Below are 22,673 nucleotides of genomic sequence, written 5' to 3'. Positions count from 1 at the left end.
TATAAATTAATCTTCAATCCAATTTCAAGTTCGAACTTAAGTTTGAAGTAAAACTGTTTTCAAATCTCCATTTATATTATATTCGTCGATAATAGTCATTTAATTTATCCACTAATAAATTCGAGGTGAACGATTCTCGTCGTGCGGTGAGTCATTGAGTAATTAACTGTAATGATCCCACAAGATTGTGTCTCGCGAAGACACGTAACCACCCGAGTTTCGCGTTAATTCATGCTCGGCGTCCGTACTTTCCTATCAAATGGATTATATCGCTTACGTAACGCTCGAATTGTCTCGTTGATGCAAAACGATATGACACACCAGAATCGTGCATGACACGCTATAAATTTACGGCTGTAAAGATATGCACCTCAAATATATATATATATATATATATAATATATATATATATATATATAATGAAATGTATACGTACACATGTATAACGAACATGTGTAATAGAATGTAACAGTACGTTTAAGATCAGCGAATTTGTAATCTCTTTGCATTCATGAGACTCAATTTAAACTGAATTTTATACTCCAGTTCTGATTCCGATATAATAAATTTTGCTCATTTTTGTGACAAAAAAGAGGCCCTGTAAAGGAAGACTAGAAGAAACATATAAAAAGATATTTCTTAATCCATCATGTATTTTTCCAAACAATGATATCATCTTAAAAATAAAAAATTTCAGAGTCGTTTCTAGATCTGGGAGGATCTGGGAGGACAGAGCCGTTTAGAATCAGTACAGTTGAGTATATCACGCATAATTAATCAATTGAGTGTTAGTCCTTAGTACTTAGTCGATGGTTGCCACATGTAGTCATGATTAAAGACAATTCCATTCTGCTTAGAGGATTCTATTTTCGCGCGAGATAAGTGTAGAGATGCGCGATCGGAAAAGTAAGAGTCTCGTAGCGGTAGCAAGACTGGACGCACAACCGCCGACACGTTGATTGCATATGAATGACGAATACCCATCCGACAGGTTTTCCACCGAGTGGAAAAGCACCGATGACAGATTCATGCATCGCATCGATTGCATTCGCGCGCGATCTCGCTCGTTCTAAAACGATACATCATAGAATGGAGCCGTGACCATTTGGCACGGAAACAAAAAGTATCGGCCGCACTGATGTACGGCTGTTGATCGAACAAAGTGCACTCGCGGCTGGCAATATGGACTTTGCGTTCTCCAATTAGGACGAACTTGACAAAGGAAGCCTATTCTCGTACGCTGCAATTGTATAATACAATTTGCATTTTGTTATGCTATAATAATCGTACTATTAATGGATAATCATTAAGCATTGTCATTGTTTTATCACTATTTTACTCCTCGTTTATTCGTTATTTCACATTTGTTAATTTTCAACGAGAGCTCGAAATCGCGTTGAAATTAAAGCTGGATTAAATAAATCGTTGTTTTTGTCGTTTTAACATGTATCTTTAGTAAAATGTCAATAATATATGTGATAATTGTTCGCGAGGAACAAATGCAGCAGCGTCATGAACGTGTTTTTTAACTCGTGTTTATTTTTAGAAACTTTTATCTTCGGCTGGTCGTCAGGAGGAATCGAGGCGACCAACCACGCGGTCAACGGCCTTTTGCTGTTTATTCGCTTTGCAGGAACAGCCGGTCGCCGATCACGTTCTGTACGCGTGCGCAATATGCACGCGGCAGCGGCGAGATCGATCATAGCAGTCGGTCGATCGTGATCTAATCTGTCGCACTCCTCATTTCCAGGCGTACAAAATCGCGATCGTCTGACGCCACGCTGACTCGTATCTTTACATTAAACTGGGAATGAACTTGCAATCCCTATTTCCGAATAATGCATCAAGCATGACAGAAAAATAGTCGTTTGATCGCGTAAATGTAAATGTATACATTACAACATTTAACGCTAATATATGTACGCTTATCTAATACGTGAAATACTAATGCAATAATTCATACATTTCTCCGATTTATAATACGATTTATACGATATATTAATTTGCACAGGTTTAAATTTCACTCAATTAAATTTACTTGTTAATCAATATCTTGTTTGTTACTTTTTATCTCGCTCGGTACTTTTCTGTGACGAATGCAATTTACGAAAATTGGACGGCGATTTAACGTGACGTGCCCGATGTCTCGCGAATAAAGGAACACAGTTCGCTCTCGGAGCTTTTATTATGAGTTCCGATATTATTGTAAGAGCAATTAGTCATCGTTAGATTATTCAGATAAAAGACATAAGCTCCTCGCTGTTATCGCGTATCCCGCATAATTGTTTATAGTTCTAGACTCTCGAATTGATGAATACGTGCCGTGATAAATAGTGACAGTGAAGTATTTACTCGTGATTAAGATATCGTGCACATATTTGTCGGACAGCACAAGATATCACTGACCATCGTTTCGCTTTCTGGATAACACTGGACCGGACGAGTCACGAGATTCGATAAGAGCAATTAAGGTCCGCTCGTGATGATTCGGCGTCGCGTCACGTGCTCCATGACACATAATCAGCTTCGATGAGACTCGTCGGAATAAAATGATATACGATGGTGTCAGATAGTGCTCGCTCGCTCTACAAAACTATGTGTTTACATTGGCTTTCAAGCAAATATTTGTCGGGCAAACGACATATGTGGTGTTTTTCAGGGGTTCTAATACTTTTCGTAAACAGGACTGCACGAAACAATGATTGTCTCTTTTAACAGCTTTGTCAAATATTGTGAGAACGTGTGAATATCGCGTGTCGTACCTATAGCGCGATTATTCAATTGCCACGGACACGATTCTCGCTGTCGCTGTCGAATGGCAGAGTTATGTAATTTAATTAGGATAGACACGAGATCTCCCGAAGCTCGATCATCGTGTGCTTTGTTAGTGAAACGCCTCGAAATAGAACGTGTCTAATGTATACGATAAATGCAATTTATATAAGTTCGAGCAAGCTGAAAGACAAATTTAATGAGATTATTTTATACATCAGATGTGGCACATTAGAACAAAATGTGGTAAGTAAACACTTTTTGAAATTTCTGTTGAAGTGTTTTAGGTCAAGTAAATTTGATAAGATATCTCGACAGAAGAAAGAAAAAAATAAAATCAAATTTATCAATTTTGTTTTAGATAATATCGATATCACTGCTACGAGATAATGCACGCGTATGCTTTACCTGTAATTTAAATGTTTGATAAATGACAAGTTTATGAATGTATCTGTTTTAAGAAATAGGACATTAATCTCTTCACGAACAATGTATCCACTTCTCAGAGTGCTTCTCAGAGTGTTTCTCTCAACGTGATTACGTCGATGCAAGAGATGCGCGGCTTGATCTCTACAACATTTATCTCTTGTCAGTCATGATGCGATAACGGTTCTGCAATTATTTCCGTACGAAATTCATTTGTGAATTCGTGGAATTTCTCTGCGCGAGATCGATCAAAGAGGAGAATAAACCAAAGAAGGCCGATTCACTTGTCAAGTCCAGTCGGTCTGAAGGTTGATTTCGGCAAATATTTTTCTTCTATCGTAATCGGCACCTGTTGGCTGTAACAGCAGCAGAATGGAAATTCACTGATGCACGCGTGCAATTCGCCGTGCGTCAATATCGAGCAGTTATTTGCGGACACCAAGTAATCGAGCAGACCTCTGGAACCCGGCTGGTCCATGGCGGATTTGTCTTAAAGATTCGTAATGTTGGTATATTAAATTGACACGCAATCTGCGTCCGATACGCGGTGTGTCACGAATAGCTCTCATTTTTCTCGCATCAAATTTATCGATTTAGCATCGAAGCTTCCTCTAATATCGAGAATACCGAGGTTTCCGAATTCTCATTTTCGAACAGTTAAAGACTTTTGTGAATCACTAATAACGTAAAAGAGAGTTATGTGATAATAAGACACGTACTTTCTTCGATTAATATCAAGTGGATTTAACTTTAATGGATTCTTTATTCGGCACCCTATATAGCTCGAAGAAACGGAAATAGAAGCGGCAAGACGTTTACTCTTGCCGCGATGACATGCGGTAGACGATCATTTTTCTTATAAGTAGCGGCTCTTTTAGTGCGTTTAGCACCATTTAACAAAGATGCGTCCGAAATTGGATGTTTCTGTTCGTCGAAGCGCGTCTTGGCCTGCAATAAATTTGCTGGAATTATTTAACGCCGTGCAGATAATAAATCTTGAAGTCATGAGCAAGAAAACTACGTTGGAAATCAATTTCGATTTGTTCTTACAAATTGAAAAAACGAATTGAACCAAAGTCAGAAATAGAGAGTGAATTGCGAGAGTTTAATTAGAGATTTTACGTCAAGTTAGGAACAGATTGATGTGTTAACAATATCATTTAATAAGTGTATGTTCGCGCAATTAATTGTACTTATATTTAAACATAATTATAATAATCATGCATAAATATTGGCGCACTAAACGTTACGAAGAAATGATTATGTAAAAAAATGCAAATGACGCTTTGCAAAAGAAATTATTTGCAAATATTATGGCGAACAGAATTGTGTGCGATAGCATAGAATAAATATAGAACATTATATGAGTTAAGAAAACATGCATCGTGATAAACACTTACACGAATGCACAGCAAAAATAATAATATATTGTAAATCTCTCTTCGTCTCTGAAAAACTCTCGATAACGACAAACAGAAAGATGAAGATGAATCTGTGTAGTTAATAGAGGTCTTGATATTTGACCAGCTTATCAAATTGAAAAGACATCACTTTTCTCATGACACAATAATCGTCTGCTTAAGAAAAAATACTCGCACAGTTAACAGCGATTAAAACGATCACTTCGAGTGTCGTATAATTGCACGATTAATTTATATAAATGCTGACTGAAATCACACGGAAACGATATGCGCCAAGCAATATACATACTTCATGCGACAAAACTCGTAAACACGATAACGTGATATTAAATAGATATCAATTTATGATGCAGAAAATTAAGTGAAGCATTAAATTTGATCGCAAGTTTATTAAATGTTATTAATTGAGAAATTATCTCTGAGTTTTGTCAATTTTATATTTTTGTCTGGTCTGGATCTTCTATTTCTAGGCGCTCTTGATCCTTTCTTACGCCAAGTACCATTACCTATATTTAATATTTTATTTTCATTTAATTTTTATTTACTATTTAGTACCGTTTTCTATTAATTACCTCTTGCGTAAGTCAATGGTCAACAAGCTCAAAGTAGCATTAAAAAATCACATGGTACGTTTTCTTTCTCTCCCATAGTTAATTAGCGGGTCATCGCGCGAACGGAGTAGCCGTCATTAATTAATCACGTCGGCCGATCTTGTTAACGCGGTGAGTAAACAATTCGATAAAAGTATAGGAATCGACGGGTGTGTACGTGACTCGTTGCAGCGATGCCGCCCGTCGCGAGACAATATGCCGAATGAAAGAGCGGGAAGCGCGTGCCTCCAGAATACATACCGGGTGTAATTCGAGCGAATACTCGCGCAAATCACAAATACGAAATGTCTTTACATTTTTTTCTTTCTTGGAAGTGGACATTGATAGAATTTGAAATTAAAAGAGCAGTACAAAAATAATCTCTTCTCAATGATTTGTAAATTTAAATACTTGTAAAACTGATGTTGCCGGCAGCAACGAAAGGAGAAACACTAGACACTCTCTGAGATCTGTATGTAATGGCGTCTAGATATCCCAGGGAAGGAAGAAACGACCGGATCGGATTAATTCCATCTGTGAAAGGTCAATCAGATGTAGCTTCCGTGACAGGAATTGCGGATGAGGTCAACGTTCGTGCGAAGTCACGGAGTGAAGAAGACATCGTCCTTACTATGCATTACCTCGGAATTAAATAAGTTCGATGCTTTAGCTCGGAATCCCATGGTCGGATAAATTTCCTTTCTACAACTCTCGAAAGCCCATTGAAAGTCAAAGTGCTTATTTAATTTTGTTATTTTGCGTTTAATGAGATTTTAATAGCGATCTTTCTCAATATATCCCATTATATCTCAATAAACATCTTGTTGTTGCCTTTGTCATTGATTGCAGAATAACAAGCTCAGCTATTGCTCAGCTTCTCGAAATCAACAATGACTCAAGTTACTTCGGGGCAGAGAAGGGATGTTGACCGTCATACCCTTTTCTCCAGGGACATGTGACGCAATGATGGATTGCTCGGAAGACGATTTTCATGGTCTTGATCCACTCGGCTCGTAATCCGCGTAGACCGTGAATTATTAGCTTTCGGAGCGGATTACTTATTGTTAGCGGAGCTCTGAGCGTATCTGTATTTCGTCCAAGCAAGCAACTCGCGTAATCCGCCTGTTACGTAAATCGCCGCGGATCACCGTGAAATGAATCGGAAACCCACGAGAGCGTGTACTTCAACAAGCGTTCCGTAAAAAGGGTACAAGAGGCCGCATTGTTTTTCCAACCACCGAGTACATAGCGACACTAATTCGATTTTATTGACGCGAGCACGCTCTCTCGCTCACGCGACATGCCTCCGCCTTGCGAGCACGTGGTCGCCACGCGGTGCGAGCATGTGCGAGGCTGCGAGCTGCGGGCGCGTGAATCAGAAATACACTAATGTAAGAGCAGTATTCCGTCACTACATTGATGACATTCGTCGATATCTCATTTATTAAGCAGCACTGTAGTTTAGATATCTATGCAAGGTAGGCAAGTTGATGGAATATTTGTAGATACTAATTGTTTGAAATATATATCGATGCTGTTAACATTATCGCAAATAATATTTTCAATTTAGGATGTTGAGAAACGTCAAAATACGGAATATCTTTATAAAAATGATATTTTATACATATATGTAACTGTTAACGTGTTAGATGCATCTTGTTGTTTGCTTTCGTGCGTTGAAAAGTGTCTTATTAGATAACGTTGCATCGGATAAGCGTGCTAAGAAATTAATCGCTATCATAGCTTCCACTCGTTTAAAATGTATGGAATTTTATTAGGTAATTATATCTGCTGTAACTAACGCAAGATATTTCTTAGTAATTTTGAATATTGATGAATGTTGAATGCAAAAAATATAAAATGTCTCTACAGATGCTTTTTGCACACCACGTGTGACGTCGGATGAATCGGCAAGATACGAAGTATGCGAAGTACGCGCACCGCGATATTAGAACTTGCGAGAAGCCGAACACGTAGATTTCTATAAGACCGGCCTTGCAATTTTGTATTATTCGAATTATTCGAACTCGTAAATATCTTTGTGTTAGAAAAATTGCAGTAAAAATAAAGCAAATAATAAAATACTCGACGCGGTTTCTCTTTAATATCGATCGCTCTTTTTACATACTTACTGGATTAATGTTTCTGTGTAATCGATGTTTTCTGGATTAATGATTTAATTACATTAAATTTAATAAGCTTCTTATATTGAGTATTAATAATTCAAGAATAATAAATATTTTAATAATAAAATAAATATTAAAATAATAATCTTTATTTCAAAACCTGTGCAATAGTAGCTTCCCTTTTTTACATGTGTTAAGAAAATAATTCTAGGATAATATATGTGTAATCTATAATATACATAATATCCACTGCGATTTCCTTGCGATTTGCTCTTTTTAATCCAATGCAGAAAAAGTGTGTCACGTACCCGACTTACGTTCACGTGCTACCAGTTATCCACGTGAACGCAATAAGCCGGGTAAATGTCGCACGTAAAAGCCGATCAGAGGCTTCATTCAACTGGTGTGTTGCTTGTTAAATCAGATTAAAACAATGTCAAAGGGATGGAATCGCGTTTTAAAATCACCGGAGCTGCATGTTGCGTCGCCATTCGTTGTGTGCACACTGTGAACAATGGATTTTACCCAGATGAGGGTTCGTCAAATACTCTCGTCGATCTTAAAACCGCTCGCGTCCGTATCGACGACGAACGTTACCACAGACGAAGAAGAGGAAGATGACGCGTGACAAAAGTCTTAACAAAGTTGTGTCAAAATTCGTGATTCTTAAGCAAATCTTAAGAATGAAGAAATCAGATTTTAACTTCATTATGTAATGTATGCACATCACATAAGTGAAGATTAGCGAGAAATAATATTGTGTCAGCAATTTTATGTGATAACTATTATCGAGACAAACAGTAAACTTCATCTCGAGTATTGTATCAAAGTACATTTATCTCGAGTATTAGATTAAAGTACGTAGTAGAACTTCAGAAAGATATTTGCTCTTACGCAGTAATCGAATCCATACGCGAAAGAGAGAAGTTTAACAATGAAGTGCGTTAACTATTTTATGACACCGCGCGATGGGCCGTCAAACGTGTTGGACAATTTCGAAGATACGAAACGTGGGAGTCTGTTGGAATCGACATTTAACGTAAGCTTCGAACAATATGAATTCTTAATGACAGAACGTAACCTCGCACATAATTTACTAATATACAATAATATTACTTTGTCTCTTCTAAATACTGTTGTACTGGAAAATAAAATTAAACTAAACTTAATTGATCTTAATATCATGACCTAGTTTTATGTATAGTGTGACAAAAACGAGAATGAAATATCAAATGACGCGCAACATAAACGTGACACGTATTACTATGCCAATTGCGATTCCTCGGTGTGGATGAGGAGCTGCGAGCACGAGGTGATCGAACCCCTTAGAAGCGGTACAATCCGTGGCAGCATCCCCAAATGGTTGAAGGGTGTCCTGTTGCGCAATGGTCCAGGCAATCTCAAAGTGGGCGAATACCGCTATCAGCATCTGTTTGATAGTTCCGCTTTATTGCACAAGTACGTTTCATTTCAGATCAAATGCCGACGATCCCCAAATCCATCATCTTCGCCTGATAATTCTCCGTTAATAATACTCGGCTAATTAATACTTGGGATCTGATGACATATTGATTCAAATTATTCGTAGATTCGCTATCGCAGATGGTGAAGTCACCTATCAGCGACGGTTCGTCCAGACCGAAGTGTACAAGAGGAATATGGCAGCCCAGAGAATAGTCTTCTCCGAGTTTGGTACCTCCGCAACGCCGGATCCTTGTCAGAGTATTTTTCACAGGTACAGATGAAGACTTTCGTGAATAGGAACGGGAAGTTATACGATGCAGAGCTAATTTTGACTGAAACAGAAACATTGTTGTTGGCAATTAGCGTAATAAAAATTAAATACGTGTAGCCTTGCATGAAACGTAAATGGAGAACGTAACTTATTGCTGTAAAATCTTTCTTCGAAATTATTTATCAAATGTGATCCCTCAGGGTGGCCACATTGTTCAATCCAGGCGCGAAGATGTCGGACAATTCCATGATTTCGATATATCCATTCGGCGACGAATATTACACATTTACGGAAGCGCCAGTGATGCACAGGATTGATCCGAAGACTTTAGAAACGACAGGCAGGGTAAATACTGAAACGTCATTTCTATTAATTTCAAATAGATCTAATCCCTAGCACATATCAGCAAATAGCAAAATTAGCTTTAATCTTTAATCTCTTGCAAATAATATTTCTCTCTCGTTCACGTTTTGCAGATAAACGTGTCCAAATATGTCAACATTGTAAATCACACCTCGCACCCTCACGTTATGGCCGATGGTACAATTTACAATGTAGGGATGAGCATAACGCCATTGGGGCCTCGATACAATGTCGTGTGCTTCCGTCCGAATTGCGTGATTACTGGTAAAATATTTTCTTACAACAATTCGGGAGCAAATATAATTAAATATGAGCATTTGAAGATTAATATTTTCAAATTCCCGAGGAAAGCAAATTACACATTCAATTTATAGAATAGTTAATTCGAACGTTCTCACGTAGATGATTCTGAAAAGAAGAAGCGCTCTATGTTCGATGAAGCGACGATCGTGGCCAGCGTACCAAGCAGATGGCTGCTGAATCCATCATATATGCACACATTCGGCATCACCGAGAATTACTTCATCATCGTAGAGCAACCACTGGCGATCTCCTTCGTCGAGATGGCATTCGCTTACATTAAGCAGAAACAGATGATGAATTCTTTCAAGTGGCACGAAAACGAAAAAGCATGTCTTGGTTGGACTTTGAACGAAAGATTCGATAAAGAACACGTGATCGAACCGTTCAAATAATTTGAAGCAAAAATGTTTGCACTTTAAAGTTCAAAAGTCTTTTAAGTCTTTTTAAGTTTAATACTGAAACTGTTCGAATTGTTCGATTATCAGTAGATTAAATCATTAATTGTTTCGTTACTTTCTTTTACTCTGTTTACTATAATACTAATGTTTACTATTAAAAATTAATTTGTTAATAATTAAAAATTATTGTTCTCAGACGCTTATTCACATACTCTCAAGAGAAACGGGTCACACGGTAAGAACATTCGTCGCCGAGGTGTTTTTCTACCTTCACATTATCAACCAATTCGAGACTCGTGGCGGCGAATACATTGTATTGGACATATGTTGTTACCGGGATCCGAAGATGTTGGAGTATATGTACATCGACTCAATGAAGGTAACGTTACAAAATTCTCTCTGACGGGAGAGAGAGATAGAAAGAGAGAAAGTGACTTACATAACGCCGATAATTTTCAAGAAATATTCACAAATAAAAAATGTCATATACGCCAATGTATTGCTTGCAGAACATGCACAACGATGCTGATTTTGCGCGACTGTTCCGTGCCAGACCACTGCGCTTCATCTTGCCGATGAAGCACTCATGTTCTGATATACCCACAGAATACGATTTCATTGCAACCTTAGAATTATCTAATGTCGTCACGATAAATTCGGACAATACGGATAATAAATCCGTCCACCGTGAGATGAACTTTGAGATTACGAACGATTCGAACATTGTCGAGTTGCGTGATGGGGCTGAACAAACAAGCGTTTCAAAAGGGAATGAGCACAAAAGTGCCTTGAGAATAAGGCCGATTGCTCAGCGTCTTCCCGATAATAGCATATTCGTGAAGCCGGAGCTGTTATGCGATGTCGGCTGTGAGACCCCGCGAATAAACACCGACTCTTATCTAGGCAAGGAATATCGGTACTTTTACGCCATCAGCTGCGACATGGATCTGGACAATCCCGGGACGGTTAGCGTATTTTCTTATCACGTTCGTTAAAAGAATGCATATCATTCGCTGAAACTTCTAAATTGGCTAAACTAAATTGACTATTGAAGATAAATTTGGATTTTCTGGAATAATTTATACAATGCGGAATGATATGCATCACTTTTTACATAATCTAATGCGAAACATGATTTTACGCTTCGTATAATTGCAAGTAGTTAAATTTGCTTTTGTAGCTCATTAAAGTCGACACTTTTCAAAAGACCAAGAAGATGTGGCAGGAGAAAGGCATTTATCCTAGTGAACCGATTTTCGTGCCGGATCCCAATGGGAAGGTGTGACAATCGATCGAGCCTGCTTTATTTTTCTACAGACAAATGAAGAAAATTGAATCATATAATATTTTTGATGTTTTTTTTTATAGAACGAGGACGACGGTGTGGTACTGAGTTCTCTCGTTTGGGCGAAAGAGGAGACTCGAGTCGGTCTGCTGATCTTGAACGCCGTGACATTCACAGAAATCGCGAGGGCTACTTTTGATACGCCCGGACCGGTGCCTAAATGTCTGCACGGTTGGTTTAGTCTGGACAAATAATCGAATATGATCACGCTAAGTCGAATGTACAATGTTATTTCGATCGAATAAAACGGGCTCGTTCATCTATTCAATGAAGGATTCAATTTATTGTTACTACAAAAACATAAAACTTCATGAAAAGTAAAAAATAATTTTTATAATTCAGACCGTGATTTTGTGCTTTACTGATATAGGGATAAAACGCAGCGAACGGGATTTTAATCCAATGTAAATGTGTGTTGCATGTATGAATTATTTCTGTCTATGACAGAGTAAAACAAAATAAAATTAATTAACTATTGTCGAAGTTATAATAAAACTTATTTTTATCCAGTCCTCTTTCTCTTTTTCTCTCCTCTTTCTCTCTTTAAATTTCTCTAAAATCATACGATATTATTGCAAGAAGAGTCCTTTGCAAGAATTCTCCTTTCCTCAGCCTTACATTAATATTAAGAGAGTAAAATGTAATATAAATAATATTGTCTTACACACATAAATATAATAAATTATTTTATGTTTTTTTAAGACGAGTAGCATATCTACAATCAAACGATTCTTATGGCGTACAATTTCAACAACGCAATGTAATAAACATATGTACAATCTAATGAAGAAAAATTTAGTCTAATGGAATGTAAAATGCATCTTAAATATCGTCAATGATTCTCGCGACCAGCCGGATAGTGAAATATTTAAACGGCGGATTAGCCATTCACTCGACATATCGATTAGTAATAACAATAATACAATATTCGATATAAACAACATTGTCTCTCGAGTGCTTCTTCAAATGAAATTATTAGAATAATAACTGCGATATATGATACTATATTTTATCTACTAACTACTCACCTAGCATTGAGTTGCAAGACAATATTCTTCATTCTGATACGTACGTGATAAAATAAAATCAATTTAATTGACGAAAATCTCTCAATACGCTCTCATGACTTCATTACTGATTTCCATTCTTCAACCTATGTAGTCTATAGTCTTTTGCAGGAATAAATGCAAGTTAAAATAACTTTCGAGATAATTCCGATAGATATTTGAGAGCTCCTTTTTGATCGCTTCTAAATTATTAAGTATCGTGCAGAATGAAAGAAGACTATCTGTGCTTCCTCGTTGAGTTCAACATATAATACGCTAATTTCTGTCTTGCGTGCTTAAATAACGACCTCATCATATTAACAATCGTATTAATAAATAATAATAGTCTGGCACAACCATGGTCAGATAATTACTAGCTAAACGGAGCGTTGGCGTAGGAATGCAGAGTGATCGTATACGTAGGATTATCAGCCTGCAACGCGAGTTACGCGCGTATCGCACGTGAAAGCGTAGCGTCGCTGCCTTTTGGCACTTGGAATCACTCTCGCTTCGCCGAGGCTCGCTGAGACTTGTTCAGGAAGAAACTTAGCTCAACATCTATGGTAACAGTAGTAGACTTGCAATTCACAGCATATTCGTAAACGTATTACGTTCTTAGTTCAAATTTCTTCGAGATACCAACGTACAGCTAAATAGATTCTCACGGAAATCACGGTTCGAGTAGGATTTCAGTGTTTGGCGCAGCGTGCAAATTCGCCCCTACTTACACGATTTAACGTTTCTCGTTCGCATTGCCATCGTAGTGCTGATTCTGGTCGGCATATTCTACGTAAGTTCTCGTACCGTGTGAACATGCGTTATTTCGATTAAATGTAACGAGTAACGCATGATAGATTTTTTAACACGTAAATCATCCGTCGAAAAGCTTCAACGCGTAAAGCTATTCAATAAAATGATCTAGACGCACGTATATGAATGAACGCGAATGTCGCTTCCGCGCTCGAAAAATCCACGTCACTCAATATCACTCAATATTACGTTAGAATAAAATCCGTTAGAAAATTCCGCAGAGTAGTTCGTTCGAGCAGTTACGTCGCTCGTATTATCGCCAAAACTAATTCGCGTTGCCTTTTCTTGGGACCTTTGACCTGGATTCAGTTCATCTTAAGTTTAAGTACGAGAGAAGTGTTTGAGAGTTAGCATCGTTACGTGATCACATATATATCGCGCTCTGTCTCTCGAATTGCGCGAATAATTACGAAAGACAAGACAAGAAGTTTAGTAAAACACGGCTCTCGCGTTATCTAGGCCGCATCGCGTGACACGTCGGCGACGACGCGGCTATCACAATGTAGATCCTCGCTATTCATCTCGCGATTTGGTTCCCCTCAAATTTTATCCGTCTTTTCGTTATCCACGGAAACTATAGAGTTCATTCCGCTAACGTTCTTATTGCTCTCTGTGTCGGTCTCACTTCTGGCCAGACTAGAGATCGATGCGGCGATGTGCGACTCCGTATGCATCGGCAGAATCCCGGCGTTGGCGTCTTCAATGGCTTTTCTCAGCTGGAAAATAAATTTTAAATGAGATTTTATTGATCGCACAGCATCAGTAGTTTCAAATTAGCGTGTTCGTCCACCAATTTCGAGCACTTGGAATCGAGTACGACGCACATACCTCCTTTAACGCGACGACCCCGACTAGCCTGCCAATAGCTGTCACGTAAGCATGATTCACGCCGACCATACTGAAGAGACTGTGCACTTTCAACAGAGATGTTCTCTCAACCAGTTGGAAAGGAGCAGGATCGATGTGACACCTCGAAAAATCCACCTCGAGTGCCATTTCACTCTCCTCCCATCGTTTCTGATCCTCAGCCGACATGTCTATCACTCTCTCTCGTGGCTAGTTAACATGGACATACTCGCGTTATTTTTAGTTTATATAAAAAGATATTCACTACTCACCAATTGTACTTTCTTCGATGTCGCTGGACTTGGCGTCAGCATGGGCGTGTGTGGTGTCACATTAATAACTTCCTGGCTATCGCGTCTAGTGCCATTGCCGGATCCCAGCTCCGGATCAGGATCCACGTCTTGCAAGGTGGCGGATTTGCGGAAGATTGCCTCGAACGCCAAACGTATTCTACGATATAAATAAATATTAAAATAATATATTATGTTATTATAATTATTGATATATATATATATATATATTGCAAAGAATTGTAATTTACCTGCTTTCTGCGCCTGTAACGGTCGTGTAAGGTGTCACAGCCGGACTGATCAATGGGCTGAATCCCTTTAGGGTGAAGGAATTCGTCTTCTTCAAAATTGACTTTTTTGGTTGCGAGCCGAATACAGGTGAATGATACGTGTGCTAAAATAACAAAAACAAAAAACATAAATGAATCCAAGTAAAATTAAAAATCATGAAGGAGAAATCGAAGAAACACGGTGTTGAGAAGTAACAAAGAATAATTAATTTCTCAACAGTGACGGGCAAAAGGAAGTGAAGCAACTGTGGAATCAGTACATTCGGCATTATTACACCGATTGACGTCAGTGTCAATAAACGGACATGCGACTTACGTGGTCGGATCCGTCGTTGTTTGGTGACATCGTTAGATCGTTAACGCTTTGCCGCTGCATCTTGAGAATGTCCGGTGCCGGAATGACCTCGAATCTTGACGGCCTCCTCGTTCGTTCCTGTTCTCGCATTTGTCGTTCCATTTCTTCGCGCGCTCTCTCTTCTGCCTCCTTGTGCCATTTTTGCGCGACCTAATAAAACGCAAATGACAATGTAAATGTACGATAAGGAGCGTGAATCTTCAATGAAGCTTTGCATTTCTTTGCAATGTTGAGAATTTCCATTACCTGCAATCTTCTTTCGCGACCAATGTGCTTTTCAATGAGTTTGATCAACTGCAATCGCTGGATCGATCCAAGCAGAATCATAGACTCCGGATTGTCCACCAACGGGAATCCACGAAGCTTGCGATTCTCTTTCAGTATTTCTTTCAGTTTCTGGTAGCTGATGCCGTGCCATATGTACTTTACGTCGCGCACCATAAAGTCCTCCACGTAAATGTTGTACATTCCTACGAGAATTGTTTTGAAAATTATAATTTTTACAAAATCTCTCTCTCTCTCTCTCTCTTTGTAGATTTTGACACTCATAAAGCAAACTAAGAAAATAGACATAAGAAAGCTCTATATAATTACCTTGTTTATTCCAAGCGAAATGCTTTACGAAAATATGATATTACTAAAGATTCGCAATACATATTATTGTATTAGAAAGTACATAGAAAGTAAACAAAGGAAACAATGTAAATTAAAAGAAGATATACCTGAACTGGATGGCAACAAGTCGGGCAAGTAAGGCAGCTTCTTGATGAGAATGATACTGTCGTATATGCTCGGCTGCAGAAGCGCGGCGATGGCGTTGCTGATTAATACAGCTATCATTATTGGTACAATGTGAGTGATTTGGCCAGTCATCTCGAAGATAATAACGCTGACGGAGATAGTGTGTGTCACTGCGCCGGAAAACGCAGCCGCGCCCACCGTGGCGTATCCACCTAAACAATTTCGCAACATAAGATTACTTTTTCTTATTACTTTTTCTTACAAAGAGTAATTTTATGATTATAATACACAAAAAACTAAATTTACGCGGTATTGGTATTGTACAGTCGAATTTACCCGGTATGATAGGTGTGATTATTCCGCCATAGCGTACACCAGTGGGAAACCAGAGCGCCATAGCTTCACCCACTGCTCTACCCAGCGCGGCACCGATCTTGAATACAGGGATGAAAATTCCTGAAGGCACTGGAACCGTTGAACTTATAATGGAAAAAATAAACTGAAAGAAAATCCACTGTTTTAGTTCCTTTGATCTTTGCGGTAGCATATTTATCCAATATTAATAGCACTAAAATAACTGTACTGTCGGATGTAAAGAAATGTCAAATAAAGAGAACTAACTGTGTGAAAAGAGATGGTCTTACTGTGACTAAAACAAAACTAAGGAGTCCGCTGAAGACGTCAGTGTACGGCGTTGACCAATGCTTGACGATATTCATCTCTTCTACGCCGAGATTCTCCTTCGTCCAAGTGAAATTAGTGAAGAGACCATAAACCTGATCGTGCGTATTCAGATCACCGGCCATGAATTGCCCGAGGACCAGTGGAAAAGACACAGACGAGACCACAAGGGACACGATACCAGGATACAGAAAGCGACTGCAAGTAACGGCATGTTATCTTTAACCGATGAAATTTCCAAACAACAACTCGTTTCATCCTACTTTGCGTTTTACCTACTTCTTCTGCAAAAAGTTATTCATGCTCTTGTTCTTCCGCATAAAGATGACATACTGGCGGTGTAGCCAAACATAGAAGGCACCTAGCAGACCGCTGCCAACGCCGATGAGAGCGAAGACAAAGAGTTCTTGCGGATCAAACGGAAAATCCATGGTAAAATTGGTGGCGAACATCGCCGTGATGGTCTCCTCACGCTGAAACCAGATCGCGAGCAGCCGAAACATCGTTGCGCCGCATACTGCCGCGAAGAAACCTCTCCAGTAATTCCTGACCGCGAAATACACTGTGGTAACTTCGATGCTGAAGAGAACACCGCCGATCGGCGCCGCGAAGCAGGAGGCGACGCCTACCGCACAGGCCGCAGCCAGCATTTCACAATTCCTGGACTCGTTTTCGTAGATACCCTGAAAGCTCGTCACCAATTTGGACAGGAGCGTCGCGACGATGCTGGCGATGTGCACGAACGGACCTTCCTTGCCGAGCGGCAGCCCCGAGCCCAATGTCGCCGTCAAGCCGATCACCTTTGGCATATCGCAATCTTTAGCGAAGTCAGAAAATTTGAGACATGACAGAAACAATACGCAAAAGAATTCCAGCCCGCTCTTTTAAACATTTTAGGAAATTATAATTCAATTTTAAGTCGCATGCAATTATCGAATCGAATAAAAGAGATTAATTTACCTTGGCGATCAAAGTGCGGAAAGTCAGGTATTCCTTTAATGCTACGCCGCGTAGAATAGTCTTCATTTCAGGGATACCGGAGCCTATACTCTGGGGAGCTATTATATGTACAAATCCGGCACTAAAAAGGATGAGGCAGACGGGTAACGATACCCAAGCTAAATACTTGAGGGCCGGATGCGTCGTAAGGTCCTGGTAGAGCCATATCCTGGCTGGTGAAACGAGATTATCGTTAATGTGCAGCCAACGTCAATAACATCGCTTTTATTTCCTAATATGCTCATGAAGTATATCTTCAAGCAAATTTATGACAGAATGATAAAATATCTTTTAACATTTCAAAGATTTTATAATTTTGCCCTGAAATTCCTTAGTTTTTAATACTTTTATAGAAAATTATTTCTATAATTTTTATAAATATAAATATAATATTTAGAATTTCCCGAAGGTGAGACTGTCACACGCAATGTGAACTGACCGTTGTTACACATGGAGATACCACGGTCCATGGCATAACTGATAAGTGCCATAATGATACCAAGCAGGGCCAAGAAGACCCAGTCTTCGCCGAGTCGCGCACCGGTATGCTTCCAGGCGAAGGCCAATAGGGCTAGCAGCTTCCGACACAATGGACCGCGCCTGGACTTCCGCAGGTCCTCAGCCCTCGTTTTATCATACTTGCGCCTCGCTTTCTCATGGTATTTGAGCCTGCGTGCTTCTTCCTTTGCGTACTCACCCAAGTCCCTCGTGTAGCGACCATACATCTGAGAGGCATCCGAACTCGCGTTATTTCAATCGATTTCTTTTTACGACAGATTCACGTGCAAACGAGAGACAACACGTTCATTCGTTCGGAATTTATTATAAGAAAGAAATTTCAATGAATTGTGTATGACGATAATGCGCTACTATCCAGTAGTGTTAGTCTAGATAGTAGACTGTCCAGAAGGTAGTTTCTTCGAAAGCTTAATTTTTATGGTCGAAGAAACTGAATCTCGATGAGAGATTTATTTCATCGTGGAAAATGGAGATATGCTACAACGCACGTTACTGTAATCATGTACTTACAGGATAATTGTCATTGCAGACGAAGTATCTTTTATTCAAGACCAGGGTCTGTATATGCATGTGTGAAAATTGTGTGAGACAGCTAAAATAGTGTTGCAAGCGGTTCGAAACTTGACCTACTTTTTTTACACATGTAAACAGCGAATATAACTATATTCATTTTATAATAGTTTTTCAAGTTTTTAGCACGCAACATATAAAATTTTTTATTGTTTGATATTTTCTCGTTACCAATGATTTTAAAACTTTCTACCACCGCACTAATTTTGCATCCACCTTTTAATATATTTATTAAAAAAATGTAATTAATGATTTTTTTCGCTACCAACAAGTTTTTAAGTAGTTTGCCATTACATCAATATTGCTTATATTTTTAAATATTTTAATTCACGATTCTATCGTCGGAAGCTTATATGCGACGATGTATACACGCGCCTTTACAATTGTTTCGCGGAATCTGTTTTTTATTCTTGATCTGACACGATCTGTGCGTATATGCATACGAACACGAACTGAATGTTGACGTCTCGCGGATGTCTGCTTCATGGACCTCAGCAAGAATATTTGTCGAAGTTTGGCAACAGTCAAAATTTGTATTTTTAGCATTACCCAGCCAGCGTCCACAAGGCAAAGTTCTATTGTTTATTGTCGAATAAGCTGCAATGTTTCGCTCGGTGCTATGAAGAAGTGTATGACGCGCGTCGATTTTCAAGATACACGCTATCTAGTAATCTCGTCGTGACTGCAATCGTATCACAGCTTAAACCGCAAAGCGCAGGATATCTCTGACAGTTCGATCTAATCGGGCATGCGTTTTAATTCTTAAATATGAACGGAGATGATAATGCCAACGAAATATGCATCGGTAGCGCTTATTTTAATATCGCGCATTGTGCGATCGATTTAAATATAAAAATGTCACGCGAGAACGCGAGAGATTAGATAAGATCGGATAAGTCTGATTCTGCAAATTGAAATATACCAGGTGACACCTGAGTGCAACTACATGTAGAATCATGATGTTAACAGCAACTAAGTTCCATTTCGGATGATCCATCCTTTTTCAACTTCAATCTTATAATTAGTAATTAAGCCGTATCGATCACTGACACGGATTGGTAATATGGAAAATAATCATCGCACGAAAATTCTCCAAATTATTCGAATCCATCTCGCTCGTTACAACAGAATCTGATCTTTCTGACCTTTCTTTTAGTCGCATGATCAACATCATTGTTTAACAATTAAACTAAAATTATTATAACAGTTGCTAATTAAACATCGAAAAATCTAAAAAGTTTAACAGAAAAGAAGAAGAGTCGAAGCACACAAGCTAAGTATCGATGCACACAACCCGGAAACTGCATCCAAAGAGTATGTGCGTATATCGTGGTAACGTGGTAAGGTGGAGGATCTCTTCATGCCGGTCACGCGTGCCCGATAAGCATAACGAGTTCTTAAAAGCTCATTCGCGTGCATAAAAGCGTTGCTATGGAAGGCGTTGCTGCGAAGATCGTATGAAGAGCGTACTCTTTCGCATTATCAGCCTTGCAGCGAATTGATACGCGGGTGCACGCAATTACATGCATCATTGGGTATGTATCTCTTGAAATTGTTCCCACTTTGCATAAAAGACATAAGTCAAGACTTCGCGTTATGAGAGACAGAAAATTTATGTATTTCCACGAATTATAAACAAGTTTGGAATTTTCCAAGTTTCAAGCTCAAATTTAAATTCTTGAATTCAAATTCGACTTGAACTCAAGTTTGATTGAATTCTCTGTTTAAACTTGCAGCTGAAATGTTATTGTTTTGAATTATTCAAGACAGATTGATCGAATTTGTCTATTATATATATAATAAAATATCAACCAAACGATCGATTATAAGTAGAATTATTTATTTTTTAAGTAGAATTGTTTATTAGAATTGCAATAAAACAACACCAATCAAATTTAATTGGTAAGTACTTATAACAGCGGAAATTCATATTGATTCACGTTTAATCTTACGTTTTAATCTTACGTTACAAAGCTTTGCAAACATTTTCGAGAGTACAAATCGAAAATTTCGCATTTGCGTAACGAATGCGGAAATTGTTCGTGCACTCAGCGTTGGCAGATCAACTGGTTACTTACAGTGGTTAATGTGGATCGTAATTGCGCATGGTTAAAGAACGACAAGCTCGCAATTGTATCGCTTTGTAAAACGCGTTATTTTTGCAAAATGACAATTGGCTTGGCGACCGCAATTCTCAATGTACAACGAGACAGTCGTAGACAGCTGTCTGTCATTTGTATAATACGTGACGGATCACGACGGCCGTTCAATATTGCACCACGTTGCTAATAAATCGCGAATGTCTCATCTGTTTTATGTCCGCCTCGAGTAAATCCAGCAGTATAAGAAAGAAAATTATGTGAATAATATTTATTAGACGCTGCTATGCTATGGTGATTGTCGATATAATGCGTTCTGTTTACACACTTTACTACGGAACGTACATAAAGAAATGTCGTGTGTGAATTATAATTCTGCGAAACATTTTTACGATGTATTTTTGCACAGAATCCATCTTTAGATTTCTAAAATATTAAATCATTGTGCAAATATCGTTCAAAGACTTCTAATATATTTTTCACAATTCTCTCAAACTTTCAAGCTTAAAAGTCCGCATTTAGATTCTTTGTTAGATTCTTGCTCTGTAAGGTTTCACACGAATATCAAGGTGCTGCATCTAAATTTGTTTAAAGATCTCGTATGCGATAGGGCATTGCGACAAGGCCGATATTCTTCTATGTGACATACGATGAATCAAGGTTTATCACATATGCACATTCCTGCCAAGTATTACGGAGCAAAACATTCTTTATGCGCCGGAAATTCTACGACGGATGCATCTCTATGTCAATGTGGATACACGAATAAATCGCAAATATTCAGATGAATCTATATCCCAGATATCGGTATGCAAATGTGCTGCAATGACAAAAAAGAAATTTATTGCGTGGTCTTTTAACTGCAGTCCGACATACTCGCGTCTCGCGATGGCAAGTGCGTCTCGCTGTGCGTTTATTTAAAATGTAGTCTCGCCCACTTGGCAATTGTTCAAAGGTCGCGCCATTGGGTCCAGCGTTGCAGAATGGTTTACGAACCATGGAAAATCTTTGACAAATTACCGGCTCGCATTGTGATACATCAAAGCTCGCCGAGGTTGTCCGATTACGAAATAGTAATTGTTGTTAAAAAGTAAATTGCAAGCTACTACCGTAAACGCAGACAAGTATTCCCAGCAAACGTCTTGGCCTAAACTTTTTTACGATTATAATGTATGTAATAATATAGCGACGTATAATAAATTTTTAAAAACTTTATTATACGTTGCAAAAGATAAAAGAAATTATAGATATTTAAAGACTGCAACGTGGTTGTTGGTAAATGCTATCATTTGGGATTTATTTAGCAACAGTCACAGTTTTTAATTATAGATCGCTTTTGACGGTCATTAACATGATTAGAAATTGCATTACAAGTGTATAGGTAATTAAAAACAGAATTGAAGTAGAAATTGGAAAATCATAAAAGACAAATTTGTTATTCAGACCAACTATGATTTTCGCGAACTATTAAACCTAGCAATAGCAGTTTGATTGCAGCCAGCAATAAAAGGTTTTCTCGTCGCATGCTCATGCAAGCAGTATATCCCAAAGGCAATTCGTGGTCATTTCAGAAAACGGTGAAGCAGAAAGGCAATCCGTTGTCAAGAAGAATTGCTTACAATGGTGTTAATATAGTCGAAAGGATCGAATTCATGTTGCTCATCATCCGCATTCGGAGGGGGACATGGGTAGAACGCTTGTGATGGTCTAAAAAATATTCCACAAGTTAGATGAAATTTGTTTCTTATACCTGATATTATATCATCGTATCAATTCCGTTCTGCATTTTGCAAAACAATTCCAATATAACAATAACGGTAAAAGATTTATATATTTTTCTAAACTTGCATTAATTTTCATTATTCTTCTTTGCATAACACTTGTATTATCGTGGAAGAAACATTTTCGTCAAAAGATATATATTATAATATTATATTTTTTATATACG

General features: G+C 38.4%; 2 protein-coding genes across 5 annotated transcripts in view; one reads left to right on the top strand and one right to left on the bottom strand.

The window, feature by feature from the left end:
* The first annotated feature begins 5,182 nt into the window (after nt 1–5,182).
* LOC105284924 (carotenoid isomerooxygenase) lies at nt 5,183–11,959 on the top strand. Its single transcript, XM_011348780.3, has 10 exons — nt 5,183–8,374; nt 8,540–8,793; nt 8,924–9,070; nt 9,271–9,415; nt 9,547–9,697; nt 9,836–10,062; nt 10,331–10,513; nt 10,644–11,099; nt 11,315–11,413; nt 11,503–11,959. Exons 1-10 carry the CDS (start codon nt 8,270–8,272, stop codon nt 11,671–11,673), a joined length of 1,938 nt encoding a protein of 645 aa, XP_011347082.1. The 5' UTR covers nt 5,183–8,269; the 3' UTR covers nt 11,674–11,959.
* A 191-nt stretch (nt 11,960–12,150) lies between these two features.
* The window catches only part of LOC105284925 (chloride channel protein 2), a 28,725-nt gene continuing 18,202 nt past the window's right edge, over nt 12,151–22,673 (bottom strand). For 2 of the 4 annotated variants that reach the window (XM_011348782.3, XM_011348783.3), the window contains 13 exons: nt 22,345–22,432; nt 17,977–18,262; nt 17,499–17,710; nt 16,818–17,338; nt 16,502–16,736; nt 16,194–16,356; nt 15,839–16,069; nt 15,363–15,586; nt 15,078–15,266; nt 14,723–14,865; nt 14,454–14,631; nt 14,164–14,391; nt 12,151–14,051 (listed from right to left, as the gene is read on the bottom strand). In XM_011348782.3, the coding sequence (XP_011347084.1) occupies nt 13,875–14,051; nt 14,164–14,391; nt 14,454–14,631; nt 14,723–14,865; nt 15,078–15,266; nt 15,363–15,586; nt 15,839–16,069; nt 16,194–16,356; nt 16,502–16,736; nt 16,818–17,338; nt 17,499–17,710; nt 17,977–18,262; nt 22,345–22,432 (2,875 nt within the window). In that variant the 3' untranslated portion in view covers nt 12,151–13,874. The remainder of the gene's footprint in view (nt 14,052–14,163; nt 14,392–14,453; nt 14,632–14,722; nt 14,866–15,077; nt 15,267–15,362; nt 15,587–15,838; nt 16,070–16,193; nt 16,357–16,501; nt 16,737–16,817; nt 17,339–17,498; nt 17,711–17,976; nt 18,263–22,344; nt 22,433–22,673) is intronic. The other 2 variants (XM_011348784.3, XM_011348785.3) reach the window with 1 other exon arrangement.

Source organism: Ooceraea biroi, chromosome 5 (genome assembly GCF_003672135.1).
Source record: "Ooceraea biroi isolate clonal line C1 chromosome 5, Obir_v5.4, whole genome shotgun sequence".
Lineage (NCBI taxonomy): Eukaryota > Metazoa > Arthropoda > Insecta > Hymenoptera > Formicidae > Ooceraea > Ooceraea biroi.
This window is presented reverse-complemented; position numbering and strand designations above follow the sequence as displayed.

Coding starts and splice junctions, on each gene's coding strand:
- LOC105284924 (XM_011348780.3), top strand. CDS start 8,270: ATGAAGTGCGTTAACTATTTTATGACACCGCGCGATGGGCCGTCAAAC. Junction 10,514..10,643: donor TGTACATCGACTCAATGAAG/GTAACGTTACAA, acceptor TATTGCTTGCAG/AACATGCACAACGATGCTGA. Junction 11,414..11,502: donor TGCCGGATCCCAATGGGAAG/GTGTGACAATCG, acceptor TTTTTTTTATAG/AACGAGGACGACGGTGTGGT.